General features: G+C 51.8%; 1 protein-coding gene across 1 annotated transcript in view; it reads right to left on the bottom strand.

Moving 5' to 3' along the window:
* The window catches only part of Adamts14 (ADAM metallopeptidase with thrombospondin type 1 motif 14), a gene marked incomplete at its 5' end in the record, with an annotated part of 72,990 nt that overhangs the window by 31,546 nt on the left and 23,163 nt on the right, over positions 1-18,281 (bottom strand). The window contains 2 exons of the mRNA XM_010608041.2: positions 13,662-13,852; positions 17,749-17,905. Coding sequence (XP_010606343.1) covers positions 13,662-13,852; positions 17,749-17,905 — 348 coding nt within the window. The remainder of the gene's footprint in view (positions 1-13,661; positions 13,853-17,748; positions 17,906-18,281) is intronic.

Raw genomic sequence — 18,281 nt, forward strand, 5'->3', positions numbered from 1 at the left:
ACACTTATCCTAGGAGGCCTCCAATGCTAGCATGTGGCCTCCCTTGCAGGCTGGGTGTGGTCAGGGCCAGGGACTCCTTGGCGTGCTCTGCAAGCAGACTGAGGTGGGTTCGCAGGCATGGTGCACTCTACTCAGCCACATCCATGCCCCACGTGTGCACATCATATGCAAACCCACCACCTGTCCCCAGAGAAGTCACTAGAACACCGGGAGGAGGATCTGGAAATCCCTCAGGCCTGTGCCTTCCCCAAGTGCCCTCTAGTTGGCCGGAACGCGCAAACTAGCACCAGAATCCTGCCATCTGGCTGTCAGCCCCCAGTATCTACAGGCTCTGTGTCTGTGGCTCCTATCAACTTTGGACTGAAAATCCTTCATAAAAAAATGTATTAAATAGATACAGGGTTCTGCCTGCCATTGTTGCCTAAATAATATGGTGTAACAACTATCTGCAAAGCATTTACATTGTATTAGGCATTATAAGTAAGCTAGAAATGATTTAAAGTTTACAGAAAGAGTAGACAGTTTACATAGGGGCCTTGAGTGTCCACAGATTTTGTTTGGTATCCACAGGGTCTTAGACTCGCTCTCCCATGAATACAGACATGTGGCTATAGTCATATCTGTCCCTCACTCAGCAGGCCTTCAGTGACCCTTGCTTCAGTGGCTGCCCTCAGTGGCCTAGGACACTAGTTAGTAAGGTTGGCCCAGTCTTTCTCTGGGTCTTTCACTGGCACCTACTCCCACAGCCACAGCCTATAAGTGGGGCCCTCAGTGGCTTTGATTCAGCGAGAACACCCTTGAGGCTTTGCACAGTCCAAAGAAGTGGCAAGGCAGGGCTTCCATGCTAGGCAGAACTGCAGGGTCCTCCTGCCACCCAGTGCCACAGCGAGGAGGTATGGCTAGCAGGGAGGCCTGGAACCCCAGCCCAGCCCTTCCGGAACACACTCACAGGGACGCCCTGACAGGCTCCAGTCTGGCTGTGTTCCTGGGGCCAGGCCCTGTCAGCCCATTTTCCAAAATGCCAGAGGCCAGCACAGGGCAGATGAGGAACTGCTGCTACCTGTGACTGGGCACAAGGTAGCACACTCACAGGGCAGAAATAACAACACGTCCAGTTTCCTTGCTTCTCACCTCTGAGCCAAGTTCAAGGTCACCTCTGCTAAGAACCCTAGGTTAGGACTTGACATTACATATTGGCCTGAGAGATAGGCACTGGCTGTATAGCAGAGAAACCAGCAAAGGTCAGGACATTGGCCAAAGAGAGGGGAGAGGATGGGTTGAGAGCTGCTGCTCCTTGAATGCCTACTCTGTGCCAGGAACTGCGCTGGGGGCTCAGTGTACAATCTCAAGATTGATTTATGGAAAGAGTTATTCCCATCTCATAGGTGGGAAATCTGAGGTTCAGAGAGGTTAAATGACTTTCCCAAGGCCCCCAGCTGGGAAGAGGGAAGGGCTGGATTTGATCTCAGATATCTGTGACTCTATGGCCTCTGTTTATACTGAGCTGTTGTTCAGAACCAGTTTCTGGGCCAGAGTGGCTGGGGTGGGCTTTCTGTGACTGGGATAGAAGATAAAGAGAGTTCCCAGCTCAGAAAAGGAAGGCAGGTCCTTGTCCTGAACCCCTGCCTGCCTCATCTGACTGTGACATCAGCAGGAAGCAGAAACTAAGCTCCAGGGGCCTGGGGCTGCAGGGCAGTCCTGAGCCTGAACTCCCATCCAGTCCCAGCAGCACACCGTGCTCTTCAAGCTCCTGTCTCCTCGCCCTCACTTCAGAAGTGCGGCTTCCCAGCAATGGGGAGGACACAGAAAGATCTTTGCCCTCAAATGAATCTTTTGCTCCTGGGCCCCAGATTGGGGTGGCTATGGAGAAGCAAAGGTGGAGCGAAGATGTTTTCAAAGTTTGGGGTGGGTTGAGAAAGGAGAGGACTACCCAGAAGGCAGGGGGCAAGGAGGAAGAAGAAAGGCTGGAAATGATGCCTCTGGGCTTTCTGGAATATGCTTCCACACTCCGCCTGCTGTCAGACACACGTTTACGAACAGTAAAATGGCTACTGTGGGCGGGACATGGTGGCATACATCTATAATCCCAGCACTCTGGGAGGCTGAGGCAGGAGGACTGCAAGTATAAGTCCAGCCTGAGCAATTTAGCAAGACCTTGTCAAATCAATCAATCACTCAATCAAATACTAGACAACAGAACCGCCCATTCCACTGTAACCCAGCAAGGTCTAGGCCCCTGGATCCCTGTGGTCCCCCACCCACCCCGAGCCCTGCACCCAAGCTCCCTTGGTGTTGGACTTCTGCATCCATTCTCCTAAGCAAGGGAGAGCCAGACTCAGTGCCTAAGGCAGGAATGCTGGGCTTCAGGCTGGGGCTGAAGGGGGCAAGCCAGTCTCAGGGAGCCCATGAAGGAGCTGGTAGCCTGTGCCAACTCCAGCCTTTCGCCAGCAGAGTAGGGGCAGGAGAGCTCCACAGAGGCTTATCTCTGGAAGCCACTCATTCCCTTTCTCCTGCGGATGCTCCCTGACAGAGCTGAGCAAGTGGGACCCTGGGGCAGTAATCCACTGTGTCATACCGTAGCAGGGGCACTAACTGCCATCACCGGCTCACACACAAGGTGCCTCCATGTCACCTCACTGAACCCCCAGCAACCTGCCCAAGTGGAAGTCAGCCCTCTGTTCTTTATAATTACAGCCTAAGCATCCCTAATCCAAAAACCTGATATCTGAAATATCCCCAAACCCCAAACTAGCTCCCATATAATGCCACAAGTGGAAATTTCCACCCTGACCTCATGTGATGGGGTGCAGTCAAAACACAGGTGTGCTAAACATATTGTATGAAATTACCTCCAGGCTCTGCATCTGAGGAGAACACGAAACATCAGTGAATTTCGTGTTTAGACTTGAGTGATGATAGCTGATAGATCACTCGTTTACGTATATGCCAACATTCCAAACTCCAAAACATTTCTGGCCCCAAACATTTCAAATAGGAGATACTCTACCTGGAATTAAACTTTTCATTTTAGAACAGCTTTAGATTTGCAGAAAAGTTGCCAGGATGGTAGAGAGACAGCCTCGGCACCCTGCACCCAGTGTCCCCTGTGATCAACACCTGCTATCACCGAAGAGCATCTGTCACAGCTCATGAATCCGTGCTGACACATCACCAGTACCTGAGGTCCAGCCACTCCCTAGATCTCCCTAATTTCCCTCTAATATTCGTTTGGCTTCAGCTCCCACCCAGCCACAAGGGTGCACTTATATCTCCTCTGGTTTCTCTGGTCTCTTTTTCTTCTGAGACTGTATCTTAGACCTTCCTGGCATTTGCTGGCCTCAACAGATTCATGGCATACTGGCCAGGTGTCTTGCAGACTGTCCTGCAATCTGGGTGTGGCTGATAGCTTTCTCATGGTTAGACTGCGGTTACGGGTTTGGGGGCGAAGACCACAAAGGTTAAGCATATTCTTATCACGCCACATCGAGAGTTCACGCTGTCTGCCACATGACTTGTCCCTGTTGATGTTGACCGTGGTCACCTGGCTGTGACAGTGATGGTCAGGTTTCTTCACTATAAATTTACTCTCCTTCTCCCACTCCCATATGGAGTTCTTCAGAAAAAAGTCATTCTCCACAGCCTACATTTAAGGAGTAGGAGTTAAACTCACCTCTTCAGGGTAAGGGGCTGCATAAGAATTCCTTTTCATAGGAAACCTGTCTCACCCTCCCCCATTTACTTATCGTATGAGCTCACTGATATTTTCTTTGCACTTAGAGATACAATTCAAAGATGAGTTACTTTGTTGTTCAAATGGTCCCAGTTTTGGCCAGTAGGAGCTCCCTCTATTGATTCCTATGTCTCTTTAACACATTCTTTGGTTTTTGTTTGTCTGTTTGCTTGTTTACAGCATTGGTGCTTTCCCGCACTCCCAGATGTTCCAGGCTCATCCTGTATGTGGCCGGCCTCATGTCAGCCTCCAGCCAGCCAGCCATCTCTCCTAGGGCTCAGAGGAGAGAGGTATATTATCTCTATTTTCATGGTGAAAGAAGAGGCCCAAAGTGACCAAAGTTCATCCAAGGACAGCAACCACAGCCAGAGTCAGGCACAGGCACCTGAAGGCCTGAGCTGCTTGCGAGTCTTCCCTGGTCACTACTGCCTCTGAACGTGGACAGAATGAGAGAGGCACTGTCTGAAGACAGGGGAATGGCCTCAATAACCTCTCCCATCCTTTTCAGGTCCAGGGAGACAACAGCAATGTGGAGACCAGGCCCTCGGCTCCACAGCTCTGGCCCCTTGGCAACAGGACACAGTGACTTTGGACCCCCAGAGTACCCAAGACACACACTGCCTTTCCTCTGCCTCAGGTGCTCCACTCTTCTCATGTTTACAGTTGCAGTGGCCAAGTAGCAGTTAGGCTGTGGCTGTCACTGCCTGTGCAAGCAGGAGCCTCTTCATGGTGCCTGGCGGCTTCATATCAGGCAATGACACCTCTGGAGAAGGAATGCAAGTTCTGGTTGCTGTCTGAAAACCTCCCGTCACCTAAAAGCCAGCACTGGCATCGAGCCTTGCAGAATGGGGTCCATGGCTTGGGTGAAGATGCAGAGATCACAGTGCAGCCCTCACACACACTGCCCTGCCCGATGGCACAGAGGACAATGCCATGCAGAGAAGCACATGCTCTGACGACCGCTGAAAGTGACTAGAAGGAAGGGCGGGACTTGAATGTGGAAAAGATGTGAGTATCCATAAGTTCCCATGCTCTGTGTGTGTTCAAGACCAATACAGGAAAAAAAAATCCAAGTCCACATGAGGCAAAAGGGCTCTCCTAATAAAATACAAAAATACTAAGTGATAATAAATCATTATATCTGAGTTTAATTGGTGTTGCTTTTTTCTTTAGTACATAAAATAATGAGGCATGTGACAATCAAGCCACGGGTCTTAGAGTTGATGCAATAGGTTAAGAAAATGTTCACACATATGTGTCAAGTTCTTTGAGTATGCACACCCAATTTGTCATGGTACACACAGGTACATGGTTCTATGCAAACGTGTGTATTCCACATGTGGACAACTACATGTGTGTATGTGTGTGGGGTATGTGGGTTATATGCATGTATGTGTGTGTGTGGTGTGCATATACAGGACATCAGCAATATACTGCTGCCTGTGGTCTGAGATCCCTACCCTCCTGGGCTCTTGTGCTGATGCATTCGGTAGCCAGGGCTGGGTCCCATTTCCCCTGGATTGAAATATAAACCTTACTAGTGTATCACACTCCCTCATATGACACACTGGCAGGCCCTGCCTCAACGGGCTTAGAGGCTGAAGCCGCACTCAAGGCAGTGGAAGAGGATACTGAGTCTCCTGATTTGTCTTCTGTTGCTGCAGCTACCCTCACCCAAGTTCATGACCACGGCCCTGTATTTTGAAAGGCTGATGTGGGCTGCCAGTGAGCCGTGTTGTGCCTGTAAACCAGCCCTCCTCCAATAGGTGTGGCTATCGCCAAGGTTATCTGAAGTCTGCAGTCTGGGTTGGGCCATTTCCCCAGGCTCTAGCTGCTCGGCCCATCTTACACCTAGGCAGTTTGGGTACAGCATGAGGACAGGCCCACCTAGCCCAACAGAGTTCCTTTCACGAGTCCACAAGGCTCAGCATTTATCCCCCCTGACCTATTTGCAAATTCAGCAGCCTTTATGCTCTGGGCTGGCCTTCCTGTGTGCAAACAGGGGCAGGGTGGAGGCCTGGAAATACCCAAATTCTGCCACCTCCCTCTGGCGAATGAGCTCACCACTCTGAGGCCAACCTCGCTCACCAATGGGCATGGAAGAAACAACTTGCAGAGGCAGGAGGATGGGAGGGAAGAACAGATGTCAAGCATTTGGAGCAGGGCCTGGCACAGAGCATGTGCTCAGTCAATGGCATCTGTTAGTTTAAAACAGCGATGGCGAACCTTTTAGAGACCGAGTGCCAAACTGCAATCCAAAACCCACTTATTTATTGCAAAGTGCCAATGCTGCAATTAAACCAGAATATTGGAGGTTTATTTAGAAAAAACAACTCTACATTAACATGTTTTGTCTTTTAAAAAAATCACAATAACATGCATGCCACAGGATCTCCACCACTACTTTCCACTTTGGGAGGCGATGAGATTGTCCCAGAAATAGCATTTCTGGCGCTGGGGATGCAGCTCAGTGGTTCCACTGCCTACCTCACAAGCATAGGGCCAGAGTTCGATCCCCGGTACCAAAAAGAAAAAAGAAAAGAAAAAGAAATAGCATTTCAGGAGTCTTCCCCCTCCAACATGTCAAGTAGAATGCTATATAAGGAAGACTGCTGTGGACCATGAAGTTCTTTTCACCCATGAGGGCTACACATTATAATTATGTCTCATTCCAGGGAGGCAGAATCTATCCTTTCTTTTGCAGTAAGCACTGCTCCCTGCCCAGTACTCTGAAAATATAAATGCCTGTGTGCAGAAACTGGAGTTACTACCTCAGAACAGCGGTCCCAAACCTTCTGCTGCAGACAATTGGACAGTGATCGTTCTCGGTGGTGCCTGTCCTATGCCCTGTAGGATGTGTAACAGCACCCCTGGCCTCTACCCATCACATGCCAGTAGCACCCCACTGCTTCCAGCTGTGATAAAAAAATTATCTCTAGGTATTGCCAGTATCACTGGATAAGAACTGCTGCTTTGAACCAGGGTGTAGCCCACGCAGAGCACCTACCTAGCACACATGTGGTCCTGAGCTTGATCCCCAGCACCACAAAAACAAATAAGCTACTGCCTTAAAGTAAATGAGATTTTGTTGTTAGTGGAAGGTTTAGGGGTCAGAGATGAGGAAGAGGACTAAAAAGAGAGAAAGGTGGAGGATCCCCATTCTTCCAGCATCAGGAGGACAAACTGCTTTGCAGATAACTCTACCCCCAGAAGGCGTGGCACAGCATGCTCTCCATCAGCAGGAAAGGGGTTTTTGCCTTGCTCCAAGGCAGCCTTTATGGTGCATATTTAATACGGCAGGTGCCAAAAGAATGTCACCTTTGCATCTAACAACACTCTGGTCTGAAAGCCATCTGCCTGGGTCTAGGAGGGGTACCAAGCTCTTCCAAACAGGTATCTGAGTAGCCCACAATGGGAAAGGACTCCGAGGCAGACCACAGCTGGGAAGACTATAGTTGGCACTGTCTCCCAGGAAACCAGCCCCAGCACCTTTGTATTGAGAGCCAGGTGAGGCAGGGTGGGGAGCGGAGGTGGGCAGGGGACCTATCTTCTAGACAGGTGGGCTGCCAAGAGGGGTCCCAGGGAAAACAGAGCTGGAAGCTTCAGGCTACAGAATGACTGGAGGAGGAAGGATAAAAGGGCCTCTTTGTATCCCTCCCCCTCCCTCTGCTCCAGTTCCAGGCCCCAGGAGGATCCCTGCATCCCCGCATCCAAAGGGCTCTCTTCACCCTGGAGAGTAGCGGGTCCCCGCAGCACCTGGCAGGCACAGGCACAGCCCCAAGCCAAGAGCAGGAACACACCCACGGGAGGAGCTTTGGGAGCCAGACTGCCCAGGGAGACCCTCGCAGGCAGCCACTCTCAGAAAGCTGCAGTGTTCTTCCCGCTGCTCAGCTGGGTGGCCAGGGTCTCGCCTCCCCTTCTCCAGCGCTGTCTGTCATCAGTTCTGCAACAGTATCAGTGAGGAGAGGCATGTACACCTGGGAATTAGACAGACCGGGGTTCCAAGTCGGGCTCTGCCATTTACAAGTTGTGTAGACTCAGCACATTGCTTAGGTTCCCCAGCACATAAAGCTGAACAGTGAAGATCCAATGAGCCACCTGTGAAGTGCTCACTCCATGGCAGACTCGAGGCAGGTGCTGGGATGATGCTGTGATGGCTGCAGAAGGATACAGAAGCCTTCTCTCCAGGGCCTTTCTGCTGGCCCAGCCAGGCTCAGCTGGCCTCTGGGACATCCTCTTTGCCCCCAAATCCACCCAGGATTCCACATCAGCAACTGTTCCTCCTCCCTCTCCACCCAAGAGCTATGCTACTGTCCCACAGTCTCCACCAAAGCTAAACCGAGGCACCGGGCAGGCCTCCACCACCTGCCCCACACAGCTGTGTGCCTCCTTGCTCCTGCCTCCAGAGTCCCCAGTGACGCCTATGGCCACCCTACTGGGCCTGCACCCCTTCCCTGGCCCAATATCCCTCTCCAGCAAGGCTGGCTCAACTGTCACGCTCTCCAGAAAGGCTCATCTCTGCTCCAGTCTGCAGGCACAGCTGCCTCCTTTATGCTTTTTTGGCACCATACCAGTGGTTTCCTTAATATTTCCTGGGGACCGAGGCTTACAGAATCAGTCTATCTAACTGGCATACAACTAATGCTCACTAAATACTGAAAACAACTACCCCTTATGTTTTAAAGGACTCATATGGTTTCCCAGTCCCGAGATTTGAAGAAGTCTTAAGGGAAGTGACCTGGGAAAATGGATAAACAGAGGCACAGAAAGACAAGTCCACCCAAGGCCTATCAATGAAAGGGGAATGAAGAGAGAGCTTCATCCATCCGCTGGAGCTGTGAATATTTATAGCACAACCCCATGTTGGTGCAAAAGGTAAATGGAAGACAGGACAGCCCTGATTGCTCTCACAGCCAGCGAACAACTCCAGCACCTAATTCTGCCCTTCCTCCCCAAGTGAGCACAATGGGCCCATGCATCCTGGGAATCACATCTCCTCACTGATCCCACCAGGACAGCTCTAGCCCAAAAGCAGGATCAGGCAGGTCACAGGTAGGCACGTAATCCAAGGCAGAGCACAGGGACACCCATTCCACTGGCTTCACTAAGTCCCCGAGGAGAATCCATGATTCAGGGGTCCCAGCCAGATAAAATCTCCCGCACAATGGATAGGATGAGCTTCAGGTCCCCTGGGCAGAGAGGCTGTCAGCCACCCACCTGCTCATCTCCAGCGCAGCAAGCTGGGCTGACCATCCTCTCTGCCCCAGAAGCCACAGCCCCACATGGGCCATGTATCCCCATGGCAGCAGAAGGTCTGCTGTGAAGGTAACAGTTCCTCAAGCCACAGCCCATCCCAGAGCTGCGAGGGTGCTGACCCTAGGAGGCTGGCCTCATGGGAAGCTCTTTGTCAACGGTACCCAGCCAGGCCCATAGAGCATACCAGAGCAAACTAGCAAGGAAGGAGATGGCCTAACCTCCAGCCTCAGGAAGCTTGGATAAGACACCTACTCTCCCCCTCACCGACTTTTTGGCAGGCAAATGACCAGACCCAGTCTTCTGTGCATAGTCTTCAGGGAGGCTGACAAGGTTCCCTGGCCATGTTATGCCATGGGTTAGAGGTCAAGGGCCAAAAGTCAGAACGTGGTACTTGGGCCAAGAGAGCTGGAGTGGGCTTTCCTCCTTCCAGCAGTAAAGTCCTGCAGACATGAGGAGGGACCCCAGGGAGGATAGGGAGGTGGCTGCCCCCACATCAAGAACCTCAAGGGCTTAGGAAAACCTTCCCACTTCTTCCCTGTGCTGTCCAGGCAGTCTCACAGCTCCAGATCAGAAGGATTTACCAGGCCCTTCTGAACTCATCACATTTCAATCTGGGCAAGTTCTAAAAGTACACTTTGGCCCGTGGAAGGAAACTATTTCCTTTTATGATCCATCAAAAGACCCCTTCCTGTTTCTAAGGGAAGCCCCCAACTCTGGTTGGGAAACAAAGTCCTATCCATCCCATTGCCTGCTTTCAGCCCTATAGCTCCAAGGCATGTTCCATTTTTTGCCACAGCCCCAGAGGGTAGCCCCCGCTTCTCTTGAGCTGACCCCCTGAAAACCCCCCAGTGGGGCTAAGGCCCAACAGCCAAGGGTCTATGGGGACCTTGCCAAGGTTACGTACGCAGTGGCCCAGAACCCAAGCATGTGAGTTCCCACCCTAAGCAGCAACCTCAGCAGGAGGCACATCACCTCCCAGGGTCACTCGTGGGGACCCACCTGGAACCTCAGAGTTGGTACAGAGATTATCTTAAGCTGCAGACATTTGAAATTCAACAAATGCAGAAAGAAACCTTCTCAGAGATCCTTACTGACTAACAGCTGGAGCTTCTAGGAAATAAGGCCACAAAAATCCCCTCAGGGGAATTTCCTGCCATAAAGATGTCTACCCTTGGAGCTTACATAATCAAACATCACCACAAATTTCCTCATCTCTGTCTGTGCTCCTCAAAGCCTGTCTGTCCTTCTCATTCTTTTCTGCCCTCTTCTCCTCTCCCCTTTTTTCCATCCTCAGTGAGGAATTAAGTCCCCAGTTTTAACCAACCCCTTCGTTACTTCCTGAGCACTCCCATTACAGGACGCTCTGGTAAATAAACTCTCTTGTCTGTCTTTCGTCAGTTTAATTCATAGGATCTCCAGAACCGAACACAAAAAGGCAAATGTTTTGTTCTCCCTGACACCTGGGTCAGCAGCCAAGCACAGCTCCATCCAGCACGAGGCCACCATTAGAGGGTGAGCTCAGAGTAGACAGGGCAGCTCCTCAATCGCAGCCCCATGGCTGACCACATAGGAGACCAGCAAGGGACAGCCCGTCCTCCACACCCCAGCTCCTACTTGAGGATGTGGAGGCCCCTCAGGCCCCTCCTAAGCTTATGGAAATACTGAAGTAAATGGGGGTCAAGTTTATCAAGCCTAACTCCTAGGGGACTCTTGAAAATGGTTCAAGTGATACAAAAGGACACCATGTGAAATTGCCCGTGGGAACCCTGGAATACTTTTCCTATATCCATGGATGCCAGCCACCTGCCTCTCTCAGATGCCATTCGCTGCCACATTTACCAACCCCGTGGCAGGGCTCAGATACTGTGCTGGGTTTCATCAGGGTTCCAGAACGGATCCGACAAAGCCCCTTCCCTGGAGAGACTCACATTCAGAGACTCAAATGAAGTGCAACCCATACACATATACACACAAAGACAAATAATCCCACTAATAGTAGTAAGACATCACAAGAGTACTCAATACGAGTTAGGTGCATGCTACATACTGTACATATCATCAGCCATTACAATGAACTCAAAAACAGTTACTATTGTGAAAAAGTGGGGGTGCTGAGGTGTCAAACATTGTAGCAGACACAAATCGGGGTTCCAGGCCAAGTCTGTGTCTCATCCCTCTCCTCCTCTGGAAAACCACCTGGCTCTTCTCTACCACACAGTGATTGGGCCAAAGGGTGATCATGTGACCCAGTTTAGGCCAAGCAGAGCTCTTCCTGGGAATTTTTGCCCGGGAACTGTAGGGGAAACCTGCTGTGTCTCTGGCCATGGATGTAGGCTGATAGGAGTCAACCTTGTGTTTCTAGTGGCCAGAATCTGTCTTGTAGAGAAGTCTGTCAGAGAGAATATGGATGTCACTGAGGGAAAGTGGCCTTAAAAACAGAACCCATGTAAGATTCCAGCTCCACTCTTACAACCAGCTCCAACTGTTCCTTACTGCAGTTTGACCCAGGAGCCCACAAGTTACCTTAAAGTACACAGAGCTGATTTTTCATCACTTGAAACTTACAGAATCTTCAGCAAAGACGGTCCCTTCGCTCAAGTCACAAGGCTATTTAAGGGCTGCCACCCCAGCATCCATTTGCATAAACTGTGGCCAGATTATGGACCCCAGGCAGCACCAGCAGCATCCTGCTGTTTTATTCTCTACAGATGCTGGGGGAAGCTGATGATTCTCAACTGCGCAGTTCCCAGAAAGAAAGGCATGGCCACTCACAACCACTCCATTAAAGTCACATCATTATCATCAACAACAAATTCCTGAGCGCTTCTGCTACATGATAAACCATGCTACGCCCTCCCTGAAACCCTCCATGGTAAGGGCTGTTGATGCTGTTTTAAAAGTGCAGATGGAAGCCAGGTATGCAGCACACCTAGTCTGCCCACCTATAATCCCAGCATTTGGGAGGCTGAATCTGGAGATCAATGACCCTGCCTCAAAAAACCAAAATAGATGGAAAGAAAGAAAGAGAGGGAGGGAAGAGGGAGAGAGAAAGAAGGGCAGGGCAGGGCAAAGGAAAATAAAAATTGAGGTAGAGAGGCTGAGGGTGTGGCGCAGTGGTAGAGCACTGCCTATCACACACCAGGCCCTATCCAATCTGCAGCACCTAAAAGCAGTTTTTAAATGAAATTTTTGATTAAACAAGTAAAAGCACAGAAGGGAACACTCAAGAGGGTTAGCAATGTCCCCCGCACACCCAAAGCCACAAAGACAGGAAAGAGAAGAATCAGAGTTGGCGCTCTCAGCCAATGCTCTACTATTCCCCTCAGCTCAGTATTACAATCAGTTCCATGCCAGTTAGAACCTCTGAACACTGCCCACTCTAGACTCTTTTAATTCTGTCGCAAACTGGGCCCCCGGGGAGTCATTGTTTGGTCTGTACGAGAAAATGGCCCGCCACCTTCCTCACTCCCTTCAAACAGGTCTGAGGATCCTAATCTTAAAGCAAGAAAGCCTTAACCTTAAGGCCACTAGGCCAAGGTGTGGCTGGAGCCTTTGGCTTTGTGTAAGCGTCTGCACACGCATGTGTGTCTTCTTGTTGGACTCTCATGTTCCAGAGGACTGTTCACTACGAGCCATTCACCTGGTCACCGCACCTGTAGCCTCGAAGCTGAATGGCACTTGCCCAGCTGCCTCCTGTGGATGTGGCACTGGCCCTTGCCCTCCATTGCTCACCTCCTTCCTGTGTAAACTCCACAGTGTCCCCGCTGACGGGGGTCTGATCCCACAAACCATCAGCCTTGGGAGGAACTGGGGTGCTGCCCACCCTCCCCACATCAGGCCTCAGTCTGCACTGTTTGCACCTTCAGTCTCACATCACCAGACTGGTCCCATCTTCCTCGCCCCCCCAGCCACAGGCACCAGGATGGGGGCATTTTCCGGTCACAGCAAAAAAGGCACGGGTGCCACCTCTAGTGATTTCTCCATTTTTCCTTCCCGGTCTCTGCCCCTTTAGCTCAAAGGTACCAACTGTGGCTTGTAAGTGTGTGTTTTGTTTAGCATTCCCAGCCATTTTTTTTAAACATTTACAAGTTGGAATATTCATTTAGATATCTGGATTTAAAGTTTCCATAATATGTGTTTTAAAACCGACCTTTAAAAAGGTACATTTCTGATTTTTCTTGAAAAAAATGGCCTTTCTGTAACAAGCACCCTGCATCTCTGCAGAACAGCAATTGGCGGCCATTCACACTGGCCAGGGTGTGGGCCTCACCACAGTCCCAGAATCCACCATGTCCCTCGTGCTCCTTGCCCACCTGGTCCCTGTGACCACCCAGGGCCCACACCAAGGTCGGCTCCCCAGCTGGACATTTTTGGCTGGGATGAATCTCTGGGACATCCCTTTAATACCAAGGCAAGTGAGGCTCCAGACTGTGCTTGAGTCAGGCTCTGAGCGTGTCCAAGCCACCATCCTCAGGATCCCGCTGACGGCCTGGGAGTCACCACCTTGGGTGGTTGTCAGCCAGCTTAAGCCTACTGGACCTTGGCACACTGCTGCCAAGGCTATGCACATGCTAAGGGGCAAGCTGTGACTCCCCGTGGACCTCTGGGAAGCACCAGCCTGAGCCATCAGCACTAGTGGCCCGCACAGCCCCGCCCCATGGCACAGGACACTCACGATGTTCATGAGGGTGAGCACATAGTTCTGCACATGCTCTCTGCCATGGAAGCGAACCACCGAGTCATCCACTGCTAGCAGCACCTCGATGTTGTAGCTGCTCGGCTTGGCGTGGCGCCGCTTCCGCTCCGTGTCGCCCAGCTGGTCCCCCACCAGGCCCAGCAGGTTGGGAAGGTCGCCCAGGCCGAAGGCTGGAACAAGATGGGCAGAGAGTGAGGCTATGATACTTGCAGCACTGGCTTCTAATAATACTCAGTTATCCAAGATCATGGGTCAGGGGCTGGCAACATAAAGGAATTGCTACTACACCTCCAGCCTGCATCAGGAGGTGGCTGCAGGAGGCCCCATGCTTAGCAGGTGGATGGTGGGTGGGCGACAAAGGGGCCCCACTCTTGAGTCCTCTGGCTAGTGGAGGTGACAGGTACAAAATCAGATGGTAGTTGTATCTGTAAGTTGAGGATCCCTTATCTGAAATGCCTGGGACCGGAGTTTTTCATATTTGGGGACATCTGCACAGACTTTGCCAGTTCAGCATCTCTAATCCAAAAATCTGAAGTGAGAAATGTTCCAAAATACAACACATTTTGAGTGCAACAGCTCCTGACTGCCCCAATGTCTGACAGTGAATGCAGCAGCTCAGTCAAATCAGGGGAGAAAGAAAGAGGGGTCCAAGAGGGAAAGAGAAGGGGCAAGGGCACCTTCCATGGAGTGGGGAGAATCAGTGACAGTCACCCCAACACGTGAGCAGTGCCTGGAAATCTAAATGCTGCAAGCAGAATACTGAACTTGACCCCTTGGAGCCATCCTAGCCAAGTTTGCCAAGTGAGGCTCAGCAAGGTTATGTGACTCACCCCAGGCCACACAGCAAGTTAACAGTAAGAGCCCAACCTGTAAATCCAGGTATCCTCTTCCTCTCTTAAGCCATATCAGGCCCCCACCCCGATTTGAGTCTCAGCAGACAGGCAGGGAATAGAGGATGAGTGGCGCTGACATCACCCACAGATGCTGGGGGTATCTTTCAGGCTGGGAGTAGATCACCCTCCAGACCAGACATGGCATGGGGAGGGGGCCCTAGTGAGCACTGGGACGCTTGGACGAGCCCACCCAAGGAGCCCCACAGGAATGTAAAATGATGCAGCTGCTTTGCAAAAATAGTTGGTAGCCCCCAAAGAATTTAAACCTAGAGTTACCATGTGAGCCATAAAGTCCACTCCTAGGTACACACTTAAGAGGTAAATAAAAATTTATGTTTGTTCACACAGACACTCAGAGCTGCATTATTTATTTTTTTTCTTTTGGTACTGGGGATTGAACTCAGGACCTTGCACTTGTGAGGCAGGCAGCAGAACCACTGAGCTAAAGCCCCTGCCCAGAGCTTCATTATCTTAACAGCCAGCCCAGAAAACCCCAAATGTGCACTGACAGATGAGTGGGCAAAGAAAAGGTGGAACCTTCACACCACGGAATATTACTCGGCCATGAAGCAAGTGGCTCCATCCCACAGAAGGAGCTTAAAAATATGCTGAATAGAAGATCTAGTCACAAAAGGCCATGTATTATACACTTATAGGAAATGTCCTGAGTAGAAAATCCTGAGAGAGAAAGTTGACAAATGGTAACCAGGGATCTGGGGAGGGGGACACAGAAGAGACAACCAATGGACAAGGGTTTTTTTGTGGGAAAAATAGAAATGTTTTGTTTTATTGCAAGATGAAATCTTGTTAATTCCCAGGCTGGCCTCAAACTTGTGATCCTGCCTCTGCCTCCTACATGCTGGGATTACCGGTGTGTCACTGTACTCAACAGGCAATGGAAATGTTCTGGGATTAGACAGGGGTGATCGGAAATATAGCAGGAAAACACTGCGTTGTCTACTTAAGCAGGGTTAAAATAGTAAATTTTTATCTCAGTTTGCTAAAAAAAAAAAAAAAAAAAAAGCAATAGCAACAGCCCTGGCCCTAGACACAGATGCCTTGACCACATCCAGCTGTGTCTTAGGAGTGAGCGGGGGAGAAAGAAACGCTATGGAAAACAGCCTGGGTGGAAGGACAGAGCAGTGTCAGGGCAGGGACACACAGAGCAGCTAGGAAGAAGGCCAGGGTGGCCCACAGGGGAGTTGCTGAGGTCCTAGGAGGCCCAGCCGCAGGAGTTTACCTCGAAACTCTGGGTGGTTTCATTTCATCATGCCCCTAAGGGCAGAACTGCTGAAGTCCTCCTCGTGTCCCCTCAGAGCACGTGTATGGTCTGGGTCTGTTGTGTGTATGCGTTTGTGTGTATGGAGTATGTGAGTGTGATGTGTGTGGGTGTGAGTGTGCAAGAGCATGGGTGTGTGCAGATGCACCTGAGTAGGGGCGTAAGCAGTGCGGATGTACAGGTCCATGTCTGCGCATGTAGAGACACAGGGTGTGTGTACTGGTGTGTCAGTGTGGCCGCATGGGTGTGTGTGTGACACACGTGCCCTCTTCAGGAAGCAGCATCCAAGGACACACCTGAGTCCCCAGAGGGACAGTCCTCTGTGCCCAAGTTCATGGCGTACACTGGACACCTTGCCTTGGAGCCAGGAGCCAGGCAGCCCCTCCACAGCCACAGCTGGTTAGGACACTGGACTAATGAAGCCCGATGCATCCTCCCCTCTCCCTGGAAGCTAGACAGCCCATGCAAAGGGAGCCATGGCAGTGTCACAAAGACGATGGCACCTTGAGGTCTGTCCTGCAGGGCCTCGCAGCTTGTGTGGGAGAAGGGGCAGCTAAGAGCATCCCAGGGCCTGAGGGACCCAGAGAGGGGACAGGCAGAGGTAGGTGCCCAGGCAGGGAGAGCCCTCGAGGTCGTGCTGCTGGGGGAGCTCAGCAGATGCCCCTCATGCAAGAAGCAGAGCAGAGCTGGGAGGAGGCTTCTTGCCTCCCTCGAGCTCATCACACTGACACTGGCACACTGAATGTTTCTCCAGCTGGGGCAGTCATTGTCTGATAGCCCACTGCTCCCAGCTGCCACACTGTGGCCCGGACTTGTCCTGGAGCTAGACCTCCCCAAGGCCTCACCTCACAGGGGAATTCATGGTCTTTTAGTTCAGAACTGGCCTCAAATCAAAGAGGACCCTCAGGAGACATCCTCTTCCCAGCCACAGTGGCAGGGTCTGTGGGCCCCAGCAGTTGGCTCCTGAGGTGAGTCCTCGGAGCATCTGCCTGGCCCCTCGCTCTCCACCCCCAGGCCTGCAGCATCCTCTGCGGCTATCTTGTGAGTGACCCTGGGGGAGCAGCTGGGGCAGTCATTGTCTTTGGGAACAACTAGTTTCCAGGCATTCCTTCACGGGACACCCAGCCCCTCAGGGCCCTGGCATGAGGGTGTGGCCCACTCACCACCAGATTCCAGCAGGCCCTCATCATGGCCTCTGAGCCAGAGTGGCTGCGTGACAAAGCTAAGACTGACTATAAAGCTGGCCACAGGCTCAGGACCAGCACCCACCACATGCACCCTTTTACTCGCTCAAGCGAGGGTCCTGGATGCCGCTGGTGTGTGGGCTGCCACACTATTCACCAGGGCCCAGGGCCACCCTGCCTTCCGGAGGCTCCCACCCTAACATTCCAGTGGTTACCCCTTAAGTATTATCCCAGGGCCTTGGCAGGAGACACTGCTTGTCCCACTTCACTGATTAGGAAAATGAGGCTCAGAGTTGTTAAGAAAGCAGTCAGTAGGTGGCCAGGTCAGAGGCAGGAATGAAGACGGTCTGCTGATCACACAGCCAACCCTGCTGCCCTGACACCAGAATCCCCATCCTTATGAATCCCTTCCAGTGGCTCCCACTGCTTGGAGTTGTGTAGGGGAAGAACTAACGGCCATCCTGCCTCTGCCTGCGCTCAGAAACAACACTTAAGAAGCAACACTGGGCCCCTCAGAGACACCTGGAGTCCTGAGAACCACAAGGCAGGACACAGATGGCCCCTCAGGTCGATGCTGGTACAGAAGCTCTTGTGGCCCAGTCCCATTATGCAGATGAGAAGATTGAGGTCAGCCACTGAGCGCTCAAGGCCAGAAGTCACCTTTGGGGTGTGCACAAAGGCAGCACTTAGGGCCTCAGCCCCAAGCCTACCTTCATTGTGAAGGTCGTGGTGAGGCTCTGTCCTGCCCCGCTGGATGGCTTCCCGGCGGTACACCACGTGGGTCCTCCCACCAGCCTCCTTCTGCCGCTGGCCCCGCTCCAGAGGCTCAATGAAGTAGTCAGTGCTGTCCGTGCGGATGAGGCCAGCCTGCAGGAGAGGACCGAGGAGCGGTGTGAATGCACAGTCCGTGACAGGGCCGCGTCGGTGACCGCAAACGTGTGTGACGGTGTAGGTGTCTCTGCTCCTCCTCCGGGCCTGGGCTGCCAGCCTGGAGCCCTGGGATGCCGGGAAGTGGGGGAGGTGGGGAGGGGGAGGGGCAGGCAGCTGAGCACCAGGCCCACCCAATTCCAGAGAAGCCACATTTTCTGTGCCTCACACTGGGGAGCACCCTATAAAATTTCATTTGAACAAAGGGTTCCATTGCTGTAAATGGAGGGGAGGCACAAAAGCCACCGCCACAAGGGACGTGAACACATCCAGGCTCCACATTCCAACCCAAAGCACGTCAGGCGGACTCAGCTTT

This window comes from Fukomys damarensis, unplaced genomic scaffold (assembly GCF_012274545.1).
Source record: "Fukomys damarensis isolate Sample0158 unplaced genomic scaffold, DMR_v1.0_HiC HiC_scaffold_20, whole genome shotgun sequence".
NCBI lineage: Eukaryota > Metazoa > Chordata > Mammalia > Rodentia > Bathyergidae > Fukomys > Fukomys damarensis.